The sequence below is a fragment of the Gallus gallus genome, chromosome 7 (genome assembly GCF_016699485.2).
Source record: "Gallus gallus isolate bGalGal1 chromosome 7, bGalGal1.mat.broiler.GRCg7b, whole genome shotgun sequence".
In the NCBI taxonomy this organism is placed as follows: domain Eukaryota; kingdom Metazoa; phylum Chordata; class Aves; order Galliformes; family Phasianidae; genus Gallus; species Gallus gallus.
The window spans coordinates 29489494-29511542 of NC_052538.1; the positions used below are offsets into that span (position 1 = coordinate 29489494).

Sequence of the window (22049 nt, forward strand, 5' to 3'; positions counted from 1 at the left end):
TTTCAATGACACGTTCTCCAAATATTGTTCTAAATTGCTTATATATACACTTCAAAAATGAAAAAATAATTTCAGATCAGTGAATATTTATTAAAATTCATAAAGAACTCCTTTTTCATGAAAATATTTGGAAAAAAAAATATAGTTTCTTGAGCTCTCCAGTAAGAATCCTTGTTTGGAAAGGACTTTTTCACATACGACATGCTCAGCAGACTCCAGGTGGAAGCAAAGTTTCTCACAATTACTGACTGGGTTATTCACTAATTACTTTTATGTCTCATCTCTAATTCTCTTTATTGTTACCATAATTAAATAACATTTCCTGTGGAGCTCCACCAAGGGAATGTGCTCAGGTGGGTGCCATCTCGGGACTCTGAGAATTTACAATAATTAAATGTTCTTTTGTTGCCAAAGTCATCTCAGTGCTCAGAAGGGATTAGGTCCAAGTCTGTTCCAGCTACACCTATACTGGTTAGTGTCACTGCCAGAACACCGGAGTGCTCAAGGGGAAGGAGAAAAAGTGATTGCAAGCAATGGGAAAGGACAAGAAAAGACACTGAACTCAAAAGATAAGACCAAAAAAAAAAAAAGAAAGAAAGAAAGAAAGAGAAGATAAGCAAACAAAAATGATACAGCATGGAAGAACAAAACCACAGGTGACAAGAAGTACTGTCTGCTGAAAAAGTTGGCACGGTGGGAGAAGATGGATACAGCTGTGATAATATGGAAGAACTGAAAGCAGCCAAACTGATGTTGAAAATAAAGTTTAGAGCGTAGTTTGATATAATTGCTCATTCTTTCAACTGCAACAGAATATAAAAAATACAACCGTGGATCAGAAATTAATCATGTAACTGCAAACACAGACTAAATACATATCATCCGTCCTTGTAATACATATGGAGTGTTTTTTTCTGGGATAGACAAAATGAATTATGTAGACAGACTTTGTCCAAAATAAATTTAAGCTCTGTAATTTGAACTAATGTGAAAAACTGTGTGGTAATTCCATCCCAATTACCAATGATGCACTGAGTGGTGTGGTGCAGACCAAGGCAGACCAACGCCCTGCGGCTGTTAGACAGTCACAGTGCAGACAGCACTCAGCCTACTGGGAAGTGTCTTCTGAGGAGAATATGCTACACTGGTAAAAGTGTGAATTTACTGATGAAAGTCTACCCAAACTGGAGGTTTCTTGTACCAGAGTTGTATTGATCATGCCAATAAAAGTTAGAAAATGCTGAAAGCAGTGCTGAGAAGCCAGTGTAGTTTTTGTTTTGTTCTGTTTTGCTTGCATGTTAGCTAGCTACTTACACTACTATGAATTCCCACTGTAGAACAGGCAAATGACTTCCACTCAGTAATTCTTCGATCTACTACCAGCCTAGAACTTGTTTTAAGCTCTCGCACATGCTGAAGAGACTTGTTTCAGGATAAATGTGAGGAAGCATCACTATACATACTGAGGAAGCTGTAAGCAATAGAAGATACTACCCAAAATCTTGTATGTTCCGAGCCAGACATTTCTGGAAGGATAAGTGCTCACAGTGCTCAGGCAGTAACTGATGGGTAAACTTTATTGTAGCTATAACTTGGAGGTCCGATCAGAAGCTGAGCCGTGTAGCAGAATCACTGAATCACAGAATCATTAAGGTTGGAATAGACCACTCAGATCATCTCGTTCAGCTATCAATCCATCACCACCACGCCCACTAAGCCAAGTCTATAAGTGCCACAAGAAGTGAGACAACAGGTAGGTTAAAAAAAAACAAAACAACAAAAACAGCATAAAAACCTGGGCATGTAACCACAGGAGGGAGCAGAGACTGAATTGCTGTTTCAGAGGAAGGCTGGGGGACTTCTGACAGCAGAAGCCACTACCACCTGTAGTCCACACTACAGAAAAGCAAGAGCACACAAAAATGAACAGGTAAATTACCATTTTCTTCTCTTAGAATCACTTACTAGGAGTGAATATTCCTGCAGAAGAAATGTCCACCTGACAATTTCAGTCCACAGTAACATCTTTGATGGCAAAGCTACTACACAAACAAAGCTCAAAATATTGGTCACCAGGATATCGATCTCTTGGTGAAGTGTGATCAAAGCGGTGTTTTACAGCAGAGGTCACGGAGAACAGTATTTCTAAGTGACAAAAAATACATTCTTGGAATCATTTAGAATGAGGTAATACTAGAAAATTGCAAAACAACGACAACCTTGTAAGAAAGGGAGAAATTAATTTCAACTCATCTCATTGGAGTACAGAGCGTGAACACTCCTTACCTCATCAAGACATCTTTCATACTGTTCCCTCTGATTTTCATTTTCCAGAGCCAGTGCTGAATTCTCTGCCTACAACAAAGCACAATGAACACATAAATATGTAAATTAATCAATGTTGAAAACGTAACAGTTCATAAAAAAATCTTAGGCTGCTTACTTTGTGCAATCCTTCAAGATCCAAACTAAAAATGCACCATGTAATTTTGTGTGCACACTTCAAAATGGCAGAATCTGGTACGCAAATTACGAGAAATCAACATATTTTTCTATGTATTATGGCTTGAATTTAGAAATACTATCAGTATTGGAAAAGGAAAATCTCTTTAGAGAGCTGCACACAGTTGCATCAGAATGAGTTTCAACTAATTTTCTTTTAAAGTTTGAGAAGCTAAAACAAGGCTCAGGAAAGCTCTTTGTCTCCCATGCATAACTTCACATCATGTAACCATAACACCACAGTCACTGCATTCAGATAATTACAACTGTTACACCACTTACATTACTTGTTTCATTTTAAGTATTCTGTCAATCTACAAAAGCTTAACAAACGCTGTTTCAAAAGAACTGTGGTTATACAATACAACAGCCATAAATCTAGTTAATATTTATAATTTGAGAGGAAAATTGAGTGTAATTTACTGTATGGGAAGATGCTATGGAAAGATGCACAGCTATCACTTCTGTTTTAAGAAAGGTCAATGATTCAGCAAAATGAAAATCCCAAAGTCCACTAAATTGAGTTACTAACAAGAACTCTAAAATCAGATAAATTATAAAAATAATATTAGGAAGGAAGAGTAAATGAATGCCATGTTCCAATATACTGGGAGAGAGTACAGAATAAGAGGGAGGTAAGAAAGAAAGGCATACAGAGTTTATTTATTTACAAGTGTAAATAAACAACTGTGTGGAATTAGTGCTTTATGTTGTAGTTACAGTCAAAGCTAGCAAAGGTGGTAAAATGCCTGGCACCATTATTTTCCCAATGCTTCTTCCCAATGGATTCAGCACATGGCTATAAAAAAACTGTGGGTGATCCTGCAGGGAGCACTGTGAGATGATGGAGCAAAAAATACAGATGCAGAATTAAGCAGCACAGTAGAAGCAGAGCTGCAAAAGCAGCAGTAAGAAATCAGAAGCTGGAGAGTAAACAGTCCTCCCCACTGAAGACATCGTCACATACAGTTATCAGTTTGCTTTTACAGATGCATTCCAGCAGATTGATTGATAAAAATAAAGAGATGATTGCTACATAAAAATCTATTTTGCTGAGTTAAAGATCTTCAGATGTTTTCTCTATGACTATCACCTTAAGATGTCATCCGAGATAAGTATTTCCTATTGTTCTGAAGAAACCATTAAAGGATCAGTCTGCACGGCACTTTCACTCATTCATGGCGTACCTAAGGGTTTAATTATTTGAATTTTCATTTTCACTAACATAAAAATATACTGTGTGAATAGTCAGAAAATAGTTGGGGCAGATTGCTTCCATACAGAGATGTCTGATAGATCCACTGCACACACTTGCACTATACAGAATACCCAGAGAAATCCCCATTATTTCTCTTACTCCTTTTTGTAATCTTTGAACGCTGTGAGGTTTCAAAATGGAAGCTCAGCCAGCTTGGATTGTTAGCTGAATCTCTGATTTCAGTGAGCCATTTGGTAGCCTATCTGTGAAGGAAATTAGGAAACCTGAACTTGACAGCATTATAAATAAATGGTATGTTTCTTCTCTTATCAACCCATAGTGGAAACATCTGTATAATAAAACCCTTCTCACAACAGTGGCTTCAAAAGTGTAGGAAAAGGATCTAATGCAGTCAGTGTTAGCTCATCTTCAGTGCTTCTTGATTGCTGAGCAAATCATGCCCACTAATTTGGCATTTTTGTAATGAGGACTGGACTAGGAGGGAACACAATCGATTTTGTTTGAGTCTGCGTCAGGGAAAACCACGGCTTGGTACACAAAATCACTCCATACTGCAACTGAATACTTCATAATAATCCAGATTCCCCCAAAAGTATTCATTTAGAAAATGTTTAATAGCACTTGCGGTCTCAAAACCCTGCCTCCTCAAACAGATCTTCATTTATTTAACAGCAACCACTGGGTTTTGTTATTGTAAGCCCACTCATTCTCACTCAGCAGGATCTGCCCTCCGCCAGTACTGCACATTCCGGCATCCTCTGCCAGACAGGCAAAGTAGGTCTCCTTGGAGGAAATCCCTATCCCATTTTATTTTCATTTTCATGCCATGCTTTCTCTAAGCTAAGCCACAATAAGAAGCTCTTGCTTCTCACAGCCTGAAAGCTGTTGCACGCAGAGGCAGTGGTAGGGAAGTACTGACTCCGGTGCAGTCCCTTCTCCCATCCGTAACCCAACAGGGGACTACAGCAAAAAGCTGTATTTCTGAGGAAGGCACCCTCTGAGATACCACCTGATTTCTATGGCGATTTCTAGTTGCAGGCAAAGCGACCATCTGGGAATTTATGTATATTTTGTGTTACGCATGGAAATAAAATGCCTCTGTCCTTCAGCCTCACAAACACGACTTGAGATGCAGCCTAGCAAACTGCTGCAGATGCACAACACTCATCTCCTGCGAATGTGTTTTCCTGGGGTATCATCATCATATCATTTCAGTCAAAAATACCTGTGGCATAAGTTACCATTAAATGAAACACTGCTGGGGCTTTTGGGTCATTACAGGCACAAGGATCCTACAAATGTCAAAACTGAGGTTCTTCCTATATCTGATTTGAAATAAAATATTCCTCCCCAAAGTGTCTCCAAACACTGGAAATTTAAAGATTTCAGTCAAGATTTGGGTGATGGCAGGCAGCTTTCAAGTGCCTTAATTACAGACAACTGTCTTCTGCGTTGTGAGAGTTCATAGAAAATCAGTTTGAAAGTGAAAACTTCAGGTTACTTTGTGTAAAACAGAAGTTGTCTTTTATTGACAGCACTGCAAAGGTACATTCCAAGAGACTTTGTCAACTCTGATTTTAATCTTTTCCTCAGGAGGGAAAACAGCCCCATAAATGAAGGTGTGGGTCTGCAAAGAGTTCTCTTTCTTTCACAGATGCTGAGGAAACTGTATTTCCATCTATTTGCACCTGTATTTGCAACTGCATTCCCACCTATTTCCTATTTTATCTGAGATGATTAACAGTCAGACTGCACACTTGATACACTGAGATGCACTCCCACAGAAGTCAATATTAATCTGCTGTTTATTTTCCATGAATGCAGACACATACCAGATGCAAAGAAAAACCCTATTTGTTTTCACATGACACAGCGTTTCCTTAAAATCAACTCTTTTTTCTCTGGGGCAGGAAGAAGCTCCTTGGTTCACAGTGATCTGTTGCTCCTGATGCTATAGAAGAAATGGGGAGACAGAAGGCAGCCTTAGCCTTTGTCATGTTTCTGTGAAAGTACTACTATACTGGATTAGCAAAGGCAGGCCAATTAATTAAAATTCAAAAAAAGTAAAATGCTGATGATAATTGGCTCTAGGTCACCTTTAACCCCAACGCACAAGGAACATAAATTCAAGCAGTACAATCACCTAAACATCAAACTCTTATTGAAAGCATCTTCGCTTGAAGTCTCAGATACAATCTCCAACATATCCTGAACTCTTTGCTAATGAACAGTAGAACACTCTACAGCTTTTTGCCTCTGTTAACAGCCCCCAAAACAACAGGAATTGCTGCCTCCCCAAAGGCCTTCCTCAGCAGCAGGCTCTGAGCTGAGAAATGCCTTGCTCCTTTCTAGCTCACAGTTTAGAGTTTACACATGCAAAGCTCACGATATCCTCACTCACACCGACAGCGTGGCACCTTTCAGCTAAATAATGCTAGACTATAAATAGCTGAAAATCAACACACTTAAAATAAATATACTCACATCGATACAGACATTTAGGGGTGATTGCTTCATTCTCTCCTCTTCCCTTCTAACTATTTTAGAGGCTCAAAACAGGTTTAGCTGCCTACTAACTATAATCCGTTCAACACTTAGTGGTGTTCACAAGAAGTGGCAGACACACTGCCATGTCTGAGAATGCCACGAGACATCAGGGCTCCCCTCGCCTTGCATCTACAAGTGCCACTTGAGAGGACAGCTTTCACTTAACATTCTGCAACACATCCTGCAAAAGCTGCTTCTGTGCGCTTCTCAAAAGGACTGAAATACTTAAAACATATTTGAAAATGAGATTTGGATTTACTCCTCTACGGTGTTTTTCTAAAAGCTTAGCCTTAACCTTTACGTCTCTTGATTTATTAAGCTGGGAGAATGCTAACAACATTTTGTTGTCTAGCCTGTTCTGACGCGTTATGAATTAGGATACAGTGGGTGCATTGGGGTCTTTAAGTGATGAATTATTTCATGTACCTGTTAGGGCCTCCTTAACAAGCAGTTCTCGACACTTTTATAACCACACTGAAATGAATTACACCACTTCATTTTCTACCAGAAGACATGAGTAAAAGAAGCACAAAAAAACAGATTTCCTTATTCAACCATTGTAGAGTTGAGACAACATGAAAGGATGGGGGAAGGAAGAGAGAAGAAAGGGAAAGAGAGTAAGCATTTACTTTGCACTAAGGGAAAAGGAGATGAAGGTCTAAAGGTTGTGTGTCAAGTTAGCAGCTCAACGTCCTTTGAAGGTACCATCAATAAAGGTCAAGAGGAACTAAGTTATGACAGTGAACTTTAAAATCTCTGACAGAACGCTACAACACCGGTTACCACGTGCAGTTCTTTGTTATTCATACTTAGCCATTAGTGCATTTACAGAAAGGTTTATTGATTTACACATACACTCATTTGTCATGTCCTGTGAGGTATATTAATAGCTGTCCAACCACTTCAGAAGCGCTCAGCAGCTTTTTCATGCTTTCAGCCTCTGATTTTGTGTATTTCTGTGGTCATGGCTGCATACAGCAAACTATTAGAGGTCAAAGCCTGTTGGTAAAAGTAAGTAGCAAAGTTATTGCAATCTTTCCATAGGTCCTTATGGCATTTCTTTTTCTGCTAAGCTGCCACTCTAAGAGCAGCTTACAACTTGAACCACTCTGTATCTGTGGTTGCAGGAGATTCTGCATTATTCTGCTCATCGTACACAGAAAATTTATCCTTTGAGAGACTGGACCAGTAATAACACTTCCTTTTTGATTAGACAAATTGCCAGATAAAAACTCAACAGCACCATTACATTGGTCAGAAGTACAGAAAATTACATCCTTGTTTTTAAATCAACATAATGATAGGAACAGGAGCCTTAATTTAGTCTTAGCAGGACAGAAGCATTTCCACTGGCCTCTTTCCAGCATCCTTCATATTGCTACAGCACCTCCTTGCCAGCAGTGAGATGGGAGCTGCCCCTTACAGCCCACTGGCACTGTTTCCAGCTTCACCCTTTCCACAGCAGAACCACACTGGAGCACCACAGAGCATCTCCCATCAGACTTCTTTTCAGCATAACACAACAGTCTTTTCTCTTCAGCCACACTTGCAACATTTGCCATATTTTATCTGAAATATCCAGCCAACGTTCAACTCAATTCAAATGAAGTGGTGAAAGCAACACATACGCAAATTTAAATAACAAAATAGAGAAGCATAAGGGAGTTAACCATAACTCTGTCTAGGAGAAGGCCACGTTGAACCTTTCTGGGCAGTACCAGTAGGGATTATTCTCGAACTTAAAATCCTTGTTATTTGCTTTTAAATTCTTTACTGACACAAAAACAGAGTGAGGTTAGAACAAGCAGCAACAGATCTTAAAAGCTGTGTCAGATTATAGCTGAGATACCAAAAAGTGGGGCTGTAGCCTCAGAGAGAGCACTGTAACCTTCATTTAACGTATGCTAGAAATCAAAAGATATTTATCTAACATCAGAAAACTAACTACTTAACACCATGCAGAAACCTGATTTAACTGTTTCTAAGAAAATGCAGCCCAAGGTCTGTGCAGCTGCATGTGATGTTTTACAAATTACTGATGAGTTGATACAAGTATTTAAACATCAATTTACACTGGAAATTATATTTGCTTTAAAGGTCACATGGATTTCATTCTGATAGAGCTTAAAACATAGGACTTGCCCATTAGTTTTGCAAATGTGGAGCAGATGCAGGGAGAGCTGCACCCAGGCTCCTGGTCAGGGCTCATCAGCACTGAGCTCCCTCCTCCCCCATCCCATGAGAAGGGGCAACAGGTGTTCAGTGGTGAAGCCTACTTCTGGAAAGAAGGGGATAACTATAAGCTCATCCTTCAAATCTACTTATGCTGGATGAATGTCTGAACTTCAGCAGCTGAATCAAACAAACTAAACCAAGTGATTCATACGCTGCTGATGAATCTGCCACCCAAAATATATGAAAAAGAAAAAAAAAAAAAAACACCTTTATATTCCTGTGAATTCTTCTGTGAAATCTATTAAGGCCTTCTTTCCCCCCCCCCCCCCCCCCCCCCCCCAGAAGTTGTTGCTGGAAATTTTTATCTGGTTCAAGAATGGTAATATTTGTCTTTTTTATTTCATTTGATTCTAACGTATTTAAGAATGACAAGCCTTTAAAACCTTCAACATTTTCCCTTCTGACACCACAGAAATGTCTGGAGTTGACATTTTAAAGAGAAGGTTAGGTACAGCTCTAGCAGAGCAGCCTTCACTGTAAGCCCAGGCTTATCTTCCAGCAAATAAATACCTAAGCTACCAACAGATCTATCAATAATAGCTTTGTCTGTTTACTTGCATGCAAATTGTAGCAAACAGCAAATTCTAGCATTATTTACTGAGACTATAATAGACTTACAATATGCTCACAGCTGATGCACTGTCAATACAGCCCTTTGAATAAATAGGTAAAATTATGAAGGATGCTATTTTTTTTTTTCTAAAACTCTTCCAAGTGATCCCAGACAAAACATTTTTTGAGGACAAGAAGTAAAACAGATATAAATGAGCACCGACAGGAAGCATAAAGCTGAGTGTATTTCCTGCAGTTACGATATAAATGGTATCCATGACAGGATGCATAATGTGTACATACTTGATAAAACACAGAAGTATGAGCATGGGAAAACCTCATGTCCCAGCAGGACTCCTGTTTTTTATCATTTATCCTCTGCACAAAGCAACCGTGCCCACAGCAGGAGGTTGGAACTAGGTGATCTTTAAGGTCCCTTCCAACCTAAACCATTCCATCATCCATTATAAGAGCACCCTGGCATGAGAGAGTGCTCTGTGCAGAGGACCAGGCAGTCACCTCCTGAAAACAATGCTCCTGGCCTGCCCGAGGAGAAGCAGATGATGACGATGAAGAGTAAATCACAGGCAAGAGAACTCTTCTTGCTCACAGCCAAGCCCAAGAAGCTGTGTGATACCGAAACATTGGCTTGGGCAGTCAGGAAAGGGGAACGCTGGAGCTCATTCACCCTCCCCATCCATTCCTCCCTAGGGGCACCTCCCCAGAAGCACGCACCTGGGGATGATGGTAACAGGCAACAATGCCATCATACAGATGCGAGATCTAAGGCTGAAATTTTATGCAATGAACAGTGTGTGTGTGTCACAAAAGTGGCTTATTTTCTAATTATCTACTATTTACATTTAGTGATCTTTCCCCCTGCAAACTCTGAAGCAGAGGCAGCTGCTCAATCTTTTCTTTCCTCTTGTTTGAAGTGATTTGTCCCCATTTATAACACGCCGTCCCTGAAGAACTCCGAGGCTCTCACTCTAACAGGCTCTAACAGTGCTTCCCCATGTAATATTAACAGGCAGTTACTGTCTCCATCAAAGAACTAAAAATAAAATCCCTGGTCTATGAAAAAAGTATTTGGTCCTGAAATTGTAACTGAAACTCAGATTCTTACAATTGCTGTAGGTAGATAAAGGCAAGCTGTGTGGACTTGATTCATCTTGAAGGACATCTGGTGTTTAATATTAACTTGATATTTAACCACATCAATATCTTTCAATTCAGAACCCTTAAATTAATTAATCCTATCATATTTCTTCAGTTGCATTTGTCTCTCTCTTTTTTTTTTTTTCCTGGCAAAAAGACCAAATTGTTCAGGGAAAACTCTTAATTCTTTGAAATTAATAAAGAGCAGCTGCAAACCTCCGACTGCCTATGGGTCCAACACTGAAACCTGATGAAAAAAAAGGCCAGTGAAACCATTTTCAAATAAAATATTTGCTTGCACTTGAAAATAAGATTTTTTTTGCAGAAGATTCAGATGAGACTTCAAAGTTGTACTGGTATATATAAACATATATATATACAAATATTTTTGCAGTTCAAATATCTGCAGAGCTTTAGGTCCTTCAAAAACAATATATACAGCAATCTTTTTTTTTTTAAAGGTCACTTTAAACTAAAGACAAAATACAAATTCTTTTTAAATAAAATAAAAATCAGATGTTCAGCAAAGCTCGTATGCTTTTGGGACAGTATTCCAAGCAATGAGAAAGGCAACCTGAGAATTATATAAAACTTCAGACAACACATCCTTCAAATCTTTGCAGTTTTGACCATGAGGTCACTGACACAGTCACAGTTTTCTATTGTCTGTGATTCCATTATCTACACCTTCCTGAGCAGCGCACTCAACTCCAAGGTTAATATAACACAGAGCATGAAAAGAATACAGCATTTCAGATTTATGTATGAAAATTATTCTTTGGACAACTTTTTCTAACAGAATCCATTTCTTATTTTTCCCCACTTGTTTAGCTGGGATTTTCATAGTAAATGCAGGCAACAGTACTATCAATTCACGGCCTTAGGAAGCAAGCATGGAAAAGAAGCCCAAGAGACAGTTTGTCTTTAGAAGAACCACCTCAATATCTGTTTATAGGAATAAGCCACAAAGGCCGTAAGCTTGTTTTCTTCAAAAAGGTGAAACTCACAGATTTAGCTTTTCTTCACAGCAATTATAGCATGGCTTTTTCAAAGTTTGGCAGGGCACACTACAGTAAGCAATTCAGAAACATAAAGTAATTTCAGAATCCAATTCATTTAAAAAATTAGTGATGATGTATTTTTCCTTTATAAAATTAAAACAATGGTCAATGTAACTATGTAGAAAACCTCGAAATTAAGTAGAAGGAAGCCAAGGATTTTACATGTCTTAATGTAGGAATACTTTTTAGATTTCTGGAAATTCTATTTATCCAGATCAGCTTTTCTCTTTTAAAGTTTACATGTTTTTTTTTTCTTTTCTAATATTACCAGAACAAACATGGAATGAAATTTCACAGGTTAACACAAACAATGGCTCTCATGCTTGAACTCATACTTCCAGGGCTCTTTATGCAGCTGAATAGAAGGGATGTTAATAAATGATGGTAAAACGCAAATGTGGATCTAAAGTTGGCACTGCCTTCACGGAACACCAACATACCCAACGCTCTCCACTCCCAAGGAAATTAAGGAACTGAGAATGCTTGAGGTTGATAATAGAAAGAGAGGACCCCAAACTCTCATGGATTCCTGCCTTTTTTTCCCTGTATATCCTTTAATGTACAATAAACGATATCACTCACTGCCTCCTGAAAGCAGTTATTTTGTTGTTCATTGAAAGCTGAGGCAACAGATGTTTTGCCTCGTCTCAGAGAAAGAGGATGATTAATTTTTATCAAGAAATATTTTTTCCCCTAATTATTCAAAGCCTTTTCATTTAGTTAAAACAAAAATAGTTACACAAAATAAAGTAATTTAATCTGACAGCCTGGAAAACACTCATCCCGTATACTGAAATGTCACATCCATTGTCTGTGTGATGGGAAACTCATAGCAGATCCCTGATATCCAATGATTCCTTAAGTAGGAAAACCTGATTTTCTTGTACAAATAAACATGTATGATTTGTAACTAAATGGCAAAAAATACCTAAGTGGTATTCCTTTTGCAACAGATTTAAAGAACTACATGATTTTATCACTGACACAATCAGAAAGTATTTTTTCAACACAATAAAATACATAATAAGTTATTTTCCTCCTTTTACAACATATTTTATTCTATTCCTTTAAAGTTAAACGGTTTCCACCACAATATGCTATTAATGTCAACCACTTCACAAGTCATAACGTAAATTTATAGCCAGTTTCTCTGTTTTTAACTACACTGGAGCACAGAGTTATTTCTGAAGGCAATGTTTCCTGCAATTCCTGTTTCTTCTTCACAACTCACCCACAAGTCAACAGCCCCAGGTATTCAAAAATGAACTTCTTTTGATGGCTGCAGTGATGTCTCTCCCTTCCAGGTAAGGAGGTGAGAAGCAAAGCAAAGCAGAACAAGGTATTGGCTCAGTGTGTTACAAACAGCACCGAACGCCATACAGTGTGCAAGAATTGTTTTGTAGCCAATAGCTAACTCCTAATAACTGAACCACAACATTACTGTTCATTTCTTTCTAACTGAAATGAAACTCAATTTGCAAACATCAGCTTCTGCCTTCTGAAAGCTTTGAATGCTTTTCTTTTTGTTAAAAGACAGAGGAAGTACCAAAGAATGCCCTCGTTGCACACAGTCATATGCTGTGAGCTGAATTCTGCATGGACATTTGCTAAATGTTCTGCTCATTTTATTTTTAATCTTTGAGAGCAGAACAGTGAATTTGCAAAGTAATTGCATTTTGCTCAACAGAAAAACAACAGACTCTCTTCCATCTCTTTAAAAAGTTTCAACAGCTTGGAGCTCCACCTGCTTTTCCTGCCCTGCAGACTATGCTCACTTTAGAGAATGAGAACCCCTTAGAAGCTGCCTGGTGTGGCAGCCCCGTTTATCACAGGGAGGTTTTACCATCAGGCCAGTGATGCCAGGTGCACCCACACTGTCTGCTTGGCTTGGCTGAGCAGCAAGCATCCACCCAAGGTAACCTTTCTGACCACCCCACCAAAATGGCTGTGACCAAAACCTTGTGTGGCTTTGGAGCCAATGGATGTGGTTTCTCCGACAGAGAACAGGGAGAGGAATGCCAACCATATGGGGCTTGACGAGAGCTTGGCTGACGTACCATGTCCCACAGTGTAGAAGAAAAGAGCTGTCCATTGGGAAGGCTTTCCTAATAACACAGAAATATGCCAGAGGTGTTTTTTTTTCACTTGGGTAATTGCACAACTTCGTATTTCATATAGAAATAGAATAAAATAAAATAGAAAATATGAAGCTGTACAGAAACATAAACATTAAGGTCAGCTACATGGAAAGTAAATTTAATTTTAATTATATATTATTTGTTATGACAAAATACTAAATACTTTCCTGACATTTATTTAATCCTGCTTTTCAGCATAGAAAATTTATCTCTGACTTTATCTCCTGTACTTTTATTTACTGGCAGACTGCCACTGGAACCGCACCCACCTGCACAGGTCCAAATTTGACACGAGATAGCCAAATATACTAACACTAGTACCAAGCACGAGGATATGTTGCTGTTATCTTATTTCAAGCTGCTGTTCAAAACTAGTATCAGTGATTAATCCACTGGCCTAAAGGGAAAAAGTGGAGAAAAGAACAAAAATAAATCAATGCGTGAAATACTATGCAATGTAATATATACCCAGGATCGATCATATTACTGCTCTGTCAGTACAGTCTGCAATAGGGAAATATCCCTGCCTGGCAGAGGTCACTATCAGGGCAAATCAGTTGCTTAAAAACATCAGAAGTTCTCATATCTTACTTCTATTCAATTTCTCTGTGAAAAACAGAGTTTTCTCCTAATATTAGCATGTCCTTTGTTACAATGAACTAACAATGCCTAGTTTTACCTATGTAATTCAGTAAAATTTTGAATAGTTACCCTTGGGACACTGTGAAGGACAAAATATTTGATAAAAAGAGTATAAAGAATGCTAGCACTGGAATAAAAATAACAGCAATAATAAAAATCCTGCCCCACAAAGAAGGACCAAGAAGACACAAGCTGTTTTCTCAGTGGTGAGGTTAAGCCAACACTGTACCAAGCAACTCTGCAAAGATCTACTAAGGCTGGCTTAGAGGCTGCTACTGTATTGCTCTGCCAGGGCTAATACCCTGGATTTCAAGAAAAGTTAATTAGTCCCAATGAAAATGATGCCTCTGCTACCTGCACTATCTTCCCTGGCAGGGCACTATATAAAAAGTCTGTGTTCTATAAAGCATGCAACACGGCTTCTTTCTATGTGTCACTCATCCTACTTAAATTTAATCAAATTAATGTATGTATTCAGTGATCAATTACTTTCGCATGGCACTGGGGACATTACAGTGTCTAACAGAAATGTCTCTGTGATGATATGGATCAGATTTAAGGTTACAGAAAGAGCATTCATTGATTATTTAAGAAAAAGAATATTATAACTGCCATTATTGGTAATTGAGGTTAAAGTAGAACGATATCAAATGCAATATAGAATGGCTGGAAATTGTCAAGAAGCAAGCAATAGACTTCTCCTAAGGTCCAAAGCAGCAAACTCAATCAGGCTTAGAAGAAGAAGAAAAAGGAGAAGCCTTAGCTGCTCGGTCGCATGACCTCTTCACTGAAAAACCTGTCTCAACTATAAGCCAGTAAGAGGAATACTAACCAAGAAGAAATGCAATGCAGGAGAGGAAGATTTTAGCTTCTCATGGAACACCCAAAATAGTCTCATCTAAAAACCACAAACCTCAATCCATTTCTTCAGCCGATCCAAAACGGCAGTTACAGTAACTTTACAAAGGACTTTGCCTGGCACAATAACCATTTCTTGGTATTTTAGTGTCAGATTTGTTAGTACTCTTCTTTTCTTTCCTTACAACTTGCTGAAAAGTTAAAAGAAAAACTTGGTCTTACTTCTTGCTTCCTCTTTTTAAAACTTTTCTTTTTTTTTCCTAAAACACTTCAATACTATGACCAAGACCATTAAAATCAGAAAGATTTTTCTTGGAGAACATGTCTTTGTTGGAAGGCAGTAGGGAAACCTGGAAGTTTATGAAGGGGAACGGCTGTGATTACTAACTGGATGCTTCTCTCTTCTAAATAATAGCTAAGCCTTGAATGCATACATACTAACCAGAACACATGTGTTGGAAGGCACAGTTATCCAGGGTATCTGCGTAGAAAGGGAAGAAGCTCTGCCCTCTAGATGGCATGATGCACCTGCATATCCCAGCTGCAACTGCAGAACCCTGGCAGGCAATTTAATTCCTCCACCTGCACAGGAACCGTGGGCACAAAAGATGAGGTGGCAGTTCTGGGTCTCAGTAGAGAGGTGACAGCTGCTTATGGCTAGAGGCAGAGCAGAGGCTACCCCTGCCTAGGACCCAGTGTGAGCTGTCTGCTGGGAGGCAGGGAACAGGTGCTCAGTCTGAGAAGAGAGCGCAGAGGCTCTCCTGGCACCCTATGGGAGAGGGAGCTCACAGCTGGCATGAATGGGCAGCACGTGAAAACCATTAATTCAAAAACACCTGGGGGGGGGAGAAAATAGATTGTTTGGACAAAGAAACCAAACTCCTCCTACTTAGCATTTAATAAAAGTCCATATTTGAATCAGTCAAATATACATTAAAGGATATGTGCATGCAGGTTTAATGTATCGGTGAACGTAAGCTTACATTATACTTGCATATAGCTTTTTTCTTTTACTGAGACACTGAAATTACATATTTGGTACACGGTTATCAGGCTTCTGTAGAACCACTACCAAAAATCACAGCCCCTTGTAATGGACCAAAATCAGATTATTCCATATTTGATGTATCTATTCTCTTTATATATTTATAACTGATCTTTAAATCTGTGCTTGTCAACATGACAGATTAAGCAGATTTAAAAATAACTGAGTATCTTATGCTGTAGATTATTAAAGTGGCTGCATAATAAAGGCAGCGTATATTGAATTTCAGGAGTATGTTAACTGTTAAGTCTTCACATGTGTAGTTAGACATACAGCCAACAGCAGAGCCAAACATACTTCTATGATGCAGGTCAGCGTAACTGATAATTCTAGTAATCTGGGTGTAATTAAAATCTCTAATTTTGAATTCCTGCAGAGATGGAAATCACTACCAAACTAAGAAAAAGTTCATCACCATGTGAACCTCATTATTGTTTCATCATTTTCCAAGACCAGTGAACAGAAATGTAAAGACATTGGTTTTTTTTCTTTTCTGTGTAGGAGTTGTAAGAGATTCAGTTCTAACACCTGAGGTAAATTAATTGGGATTTTCCATGCAGCCAGTAAAGGTGTTCCACAGAACACAGGGCTATTCCTCGTAGTGCTACTTTGACACAAACTGAAGCTATTTATTTAGCCTACAAAGTATACGACTTCCCTTACTGCCAGCCAAATTGCACGCATTAGTATGCAAATTAAAAATATAAGACGTGATTCTAAAATCTGTTACAGAAAATTTTTCCTCTGAAATAAGTGCCACTGTGAAGGATGAGAAGGCTTTGCAAAAGGGGCATTTGCAGAAGCCAGCCCAGAGTGCATACCTGATAGAGACTATTTAAAAAAACTCCCGAGTCCCACTCCGAAATGATAGATGTGTTGGAACAAACACAGTCACCTAGATCTATAACATACTGTTGGAAAATCTCATTTCACTCAGCAAGGAGAGTGAATTCTCAATTGTACCACACGCCTGAAAGCTATAAAAGGTAAGTTACATTATCTCCTGATTACGTGCAAGGAAGCACTATACGTGGAGAGAAGGGCACTCAAAAACCACCATTATTTAAGTTATAAAAGTCGGACTGAGGTATCAGATTCCTTCATTGCAACCTAGCAGGAACTCTTTGTGCAGAACATGGTTAACATTTATTTCAATAGAGAAAATTTGACAAGCTTAATAAAACCAAGATGATTTTCCTTGACTTCCGTGACTTACCCTTTCTCCACTGCCAACACCTATTTCTCAGATCTTCTGGCACCAAATCATTACTCCTGTAGACGTATTCATTATTGTGAACTATCCAAAGAGTGTTTGTTACTTCAGCCAAGTAAGCGCCACACAGAAAGAGAAAGGACTCTAAGAAAAAAGCTACTGCAACAATTCAGCATATCGTAGAAAAACGGAATTTACAATCTGCTCTCACAATGAATACAAGGAATGACAGCAAAAACATGGAAATGTTTTAAACTCAGTTCTCCTTAATGTTTTGTAAAAATTCTAGAGATGAATATTTTCTCTAGAGGATCCGACAATTTGCCTGTAATTTTCACGTGTGTTTGCACCATCACTTGAGCAAAAATGAACACTGCAGGTAAACTAAGCAATTTTCTAAGCTGTTTATTGGAACAAAAGTCTATTTCCTGACTCAAACAGCAACATAAATTAAAAATTGCATATAAGAGATGTTTTTTTCCACCTGGAAGATATTGGATTCACTGCCCTGAATCTTACGCCTATCTACTTTGAGAAGATACAAATCAGGAAGAATGTAAGTTTCTCATTCTGCCTTTCTAATGTGAAATATCTGTCTCAAGTTTAGGAAGCCATTAACTTTTATTAAAACCCAAGTTCACTGCATAAGCAAGCTGAAGGAGAAAAAATCTGATACACACCAAAATTCCTTTTACTACAATTATAGTATGACATGACAAATAAATGCAGTTTTATATACTGAACTCTATAAGCTTCCCATTTTAGAAGTCTATAGAGCAGGAGTATTAGTGTGAACATATTGCGTTCATCACTGAATTAGCAAGTTTTGAAAGAATACTATTACCTGTGAATCTCGTAGCAGAAAGAAGAGTCAATCTGAAAGTCTTTAGCTTTTCACCAGGCATCAAAGACTCAGAAGCTCAGAATATTGTGACCAAAACCAAAATATTTAACTCCTGGACCGCTATGGTGGTGCTTCATGGGAGATACAGCTGAATATTTTTATTTTTTCCTAGACTCAGTTAGAAAAGAAAACAATACCAAAACCTGTCATTTGGACTAAAATTTCCAAGAGGCACAAGGTTTGAGTTTAGAAACTAAGTACTTCAAGCTTTCATTCAAAACTATGTAGTCAGAAAAGTGAGATAGGCACAGCCTCCCCACGCCTTTCCCACCAGTCATGGAGCCAATGATTTAATGTACAGATTAATATTAAAGTATTAATTTCAAGAGATGGAACTGTTTGGTGGATCAGTGGGTCAGGAGTCCCTCTATAATGAGAGTAGGAAATAGTTACAGCAATAAGAGAAAATCTGAACAGCTCTTCCAATGGGCAGAGCTATTTTCAGCCCCCTTGTGTAAATTCACATCCACACTAGATTTTTTCTCAATTTTTGCATACCATGATCTTTGTATGACTTACATAAAACAGTGCAAAGGGAGAGAGAAAACAAGAAAGTTCTTTCAGTTCCTTAATATTTTAAATGTCTGCAATAAGTTCACTGTCTTTTCTTAAATATTCCTCACATACTAACTCAATTCAATTAGTCTACCCAGAAGGTTTCTGTTTGTATTCACCTTCTGTATGAAGATATCACTTTTATTAACATATCTCAGCTGACAAGGTGCATTGGCACTGGAAGCAGTTCAGGGTGTGTGCCATCTATGAAGCTTCGCGCACTCATCTGCAGTATGTCTAATGGATGGAGAAGCTGCAGTGGAAGATGTGAAGGGCAGGAAGGCCTGGCTTGGCAAAGACAGAGTACAAGCATCTGGCAAAGAGATCACAGCAAGAAAGGGTGAGAACAGATGGCAAAGAGGAAAGCATCCTAGAACACAAAGGAAAGAAGTGACGGGTAGCAGCCATGAGATTTGTTTCTCAAAGGTTAGAAACAACTGAGCCACTGAAGACCTACAATAGAAGAGTTCAAGCATCACAGATGATAGAATGCATTCTTCATGACAGTACTTATTCAGGTTTCATTTGAAAATTTATTCATTTCTTGGGTTGCCAGAGCAGTTTGACGGTAGTATTACCAGCAAACAGCTAGAAGAAACTGGGCTGTATCTGAGAGCAGTGACGCGAGTCAGTGCTGAATCATTATAAGCCTTTGTGTGACTTTGGAAATATGATTTTTCCTGCTTCATCTACTGATCCCTCACTATTAAAAAAAAAAAAAGAGTTCTTAGGCACAGCTGAGAAAACAAATTATAAGAGTCTCCTAGAGGAAGGAAGATTTAAAAGTAAAATAATCCAATAATTAGGATTAAGGAGGTTGGCCTTTGGTGACCGATCAGCACATTGAACCAAGTTACCTGAATGGTCAAGGCAGTGGGAAGACACCTCTGGCTCAACCAGATTGAATGCACTGGCCAGAACAAAACTGACTGCTACAGAATATTTAAAACATTAATACAGAATATTTAGAAGTTACATCATTTTTAAATGCAGTAGGGTAGAGGGATTCAAATTCCTTATGAGCTAAACTGAAGCAACAGCATACACAAGAAGTTTATCCAATTATTTTCAGAAACACAGGTTCTTTGCCCCTAGATAATGCATGTTGGTTTTTTTGTTTTTTGTTTTTTTCCCCATGAAAAAATGATATAATTATTAATTTTCTTACCAGTTTACACTGTAGTATGTGGAAAATGAGGAGGATAAAAAGGAAAACCAGGCAAGAGCAAAACAAAATCACACTCCTAAAGAAGAAAGCGCTCTTCTCAAAAAGGAAATAAGTCACCTTCTCCTACGTCCTTTTTTATCTCTGTTAAGAACATGTCTCTCTTCCTCTACAGGGCAGTAAAAGCATAATATGGGAAATACTTGACACACTTCCTCATTTGTTTAATGGTGATGATACAAAGGAAATTACCCATTTAATACTTTTGAACATTTAGCTTATTATCTTGAGTGAGTTTTCTCCCAAAAGTTCAATTTATTAAAACAAAACACATTTTTCTTTGATGAACTGCAAAAGGGCAAGAGGGCAAACTTCTATAATTAAAATCTCCTCTAGCAGATATTGGTTTTACTGCAGCTTAGTTTGCTGAAACTTATCATTGAGTCTCACTCACTCAAAAGCAATCAGATTTTCACACATGGATTGGGCTTTTTATTTGATAATTTCAATGTTGCAATTTAATGCTGCCATTCCAGTTGCAATTTGACACAAAGATGCAAGGTTGTAAGCAGCCTTCAATGATTATTTTTCAGGACCAATGGAAGTTGTGCCTATTACAGAAGATCTGGAAGGGAAGTTAGGATGTTCAGCAAACCAAGGCAACCATTTCCTTGCCAGTGACACTTGTTTTAATTGTTATGTACATACTGTGTGTTTAGCAAGGTGATTGTTGTGTTCCTTCATAGGGTATAGTGGGCAAATAATCTCTTTTGAAGGGTGAAAACCTGCCCACAGCAGAGAGGTTGGAATTAGGTGACTTTTTAGGTCCCTTCCCACCCAAGCCATTCTGTGATTCTAGGAAACCATCCCCACATAACCAAAATTCATGAATTCCCCATAGCAAGGTAATGGTACTCTGTACGAGTAACATAGAGAAGTGGAATAGGATTGTGTCTGTGATCACAAGAGGCATGCACATTCAGTCATGAAACAGAACACATGCTAGCAAGAACATGATGTCATAACCTAAACGCAGACACTGCTTATCCCATATCAGGTGCACGTACTGCATGGTGCACTGTGTGGATGCATCATTCAAACCCTCTCCTGCCATACAGCCCAACAAGCCTCACAGGAGGCAGCACACCTGCACTTCGGGTACAACAATGAATTACTTCTGGTGATCCCTGGAAAGATGGGCTGTGGGCTCTTCAGAGGGCAAATAAGGAGTCAATCCTGTGTATACCTGCACAGGGGAGCCAGCACACAAAGAGGGCTGGAATTCAGATTCTTTTATTTTTCCTGCAGAATCATCTAGGATCTATAATTTAGACACAAAACTTTAATTATGCCTCTTTTATAATCTGATTTACTCTATGCTTCACGTGTAAAATACACTAGCCTACCAGACTAAGCCAGAGTATTAAGGCCTGAGCTGTTTCCATGTCCTTGAGTAAAAGCATAAGAGTATGCCCAGACAGAAGGAGCCAGGAGAAACCAGCCAGCTTCACAAGGTATTTGACTGCATGCTCCATTCCAGCTCCTCATCTGTCTGCAGATGTGGTACCAATGCAGAAATGAAACAGCCTGGACAGGATGCAGGAAAGGTGCAGCTGAAACAAGGAATGATTGCAGTTTTCTCATTTCTTCATCCCATCGCGATTCACAATCCCTTTTCTTCTTGAAAAATCGAGGAGACATGCACTGTGTTAAAGGACATACTACCAAGAGCAACCAAAAAATTGCTGCCAAAGGAGAGCATTTTCTGTAACAACTTTCACTAAGTACTCCTTGGTCATTTCGTTCAGAGCCCCGCCACCTCGCTTCCCTCACAAACAAGAACTTTCTAAAGAAGCTGCAGTACTGCAGTGGCAAACAGAGAAGTCTGGAGGAACTCAAACATTTCATACAGTTAGACATAGTTAATTCATGCTGAATTATCGTCACTGCATAAATGTCTGTGCAAACGACAGACTTTAATAGGCCTTCAAAGCTGACACACTATTTATCACTGATTACATTTTTTAAATCAAAGTAACTATGCCTTTAACAGACATGTTTAGATTAAGACTGACACTAACTCAGTATATCAGTTTAAGTCACTTGCAATTATGCAGGTGCTTGGGCAGCCTGTATTTCTGTCTGTTACAGCTAAATTGAGGCAGAGAGCCCATATATCCATACTGAATAATGAAGCCCTTGTCCCAGGGGACAGATACTGTTTCTCAAATGTAGAATATTCTCAAAGTTTTCCT

General features: G+C 38.6%; 1 protein-coding gene across 20 annotated transcripts in view; it reads right to left on the reverse strand.

Annotated features, from left to right (window-relative positions):
- Nucleotides 1–22049, reverse strand: part of NCKAP5 (NCK associated protein 5) — a 441589-nt gene that overhangs the window by 88115 nt on the left and 331425 nt on the right. For all 20 annotated transcript variants that reach the window (XM_040704243.2, XM_040704245.2, XM_040704244.2 and 17 more), the window contains one exon: nucleotides 2287–2355. In XM_040704243.2, the coding sequence (XP_040560177.1) occupies nucleotides 2287–2355 (69 nt within the window). The remainder of the gene's footprint in view (nucleotides 1–2286; nucleotides 2356–22049) is intronic.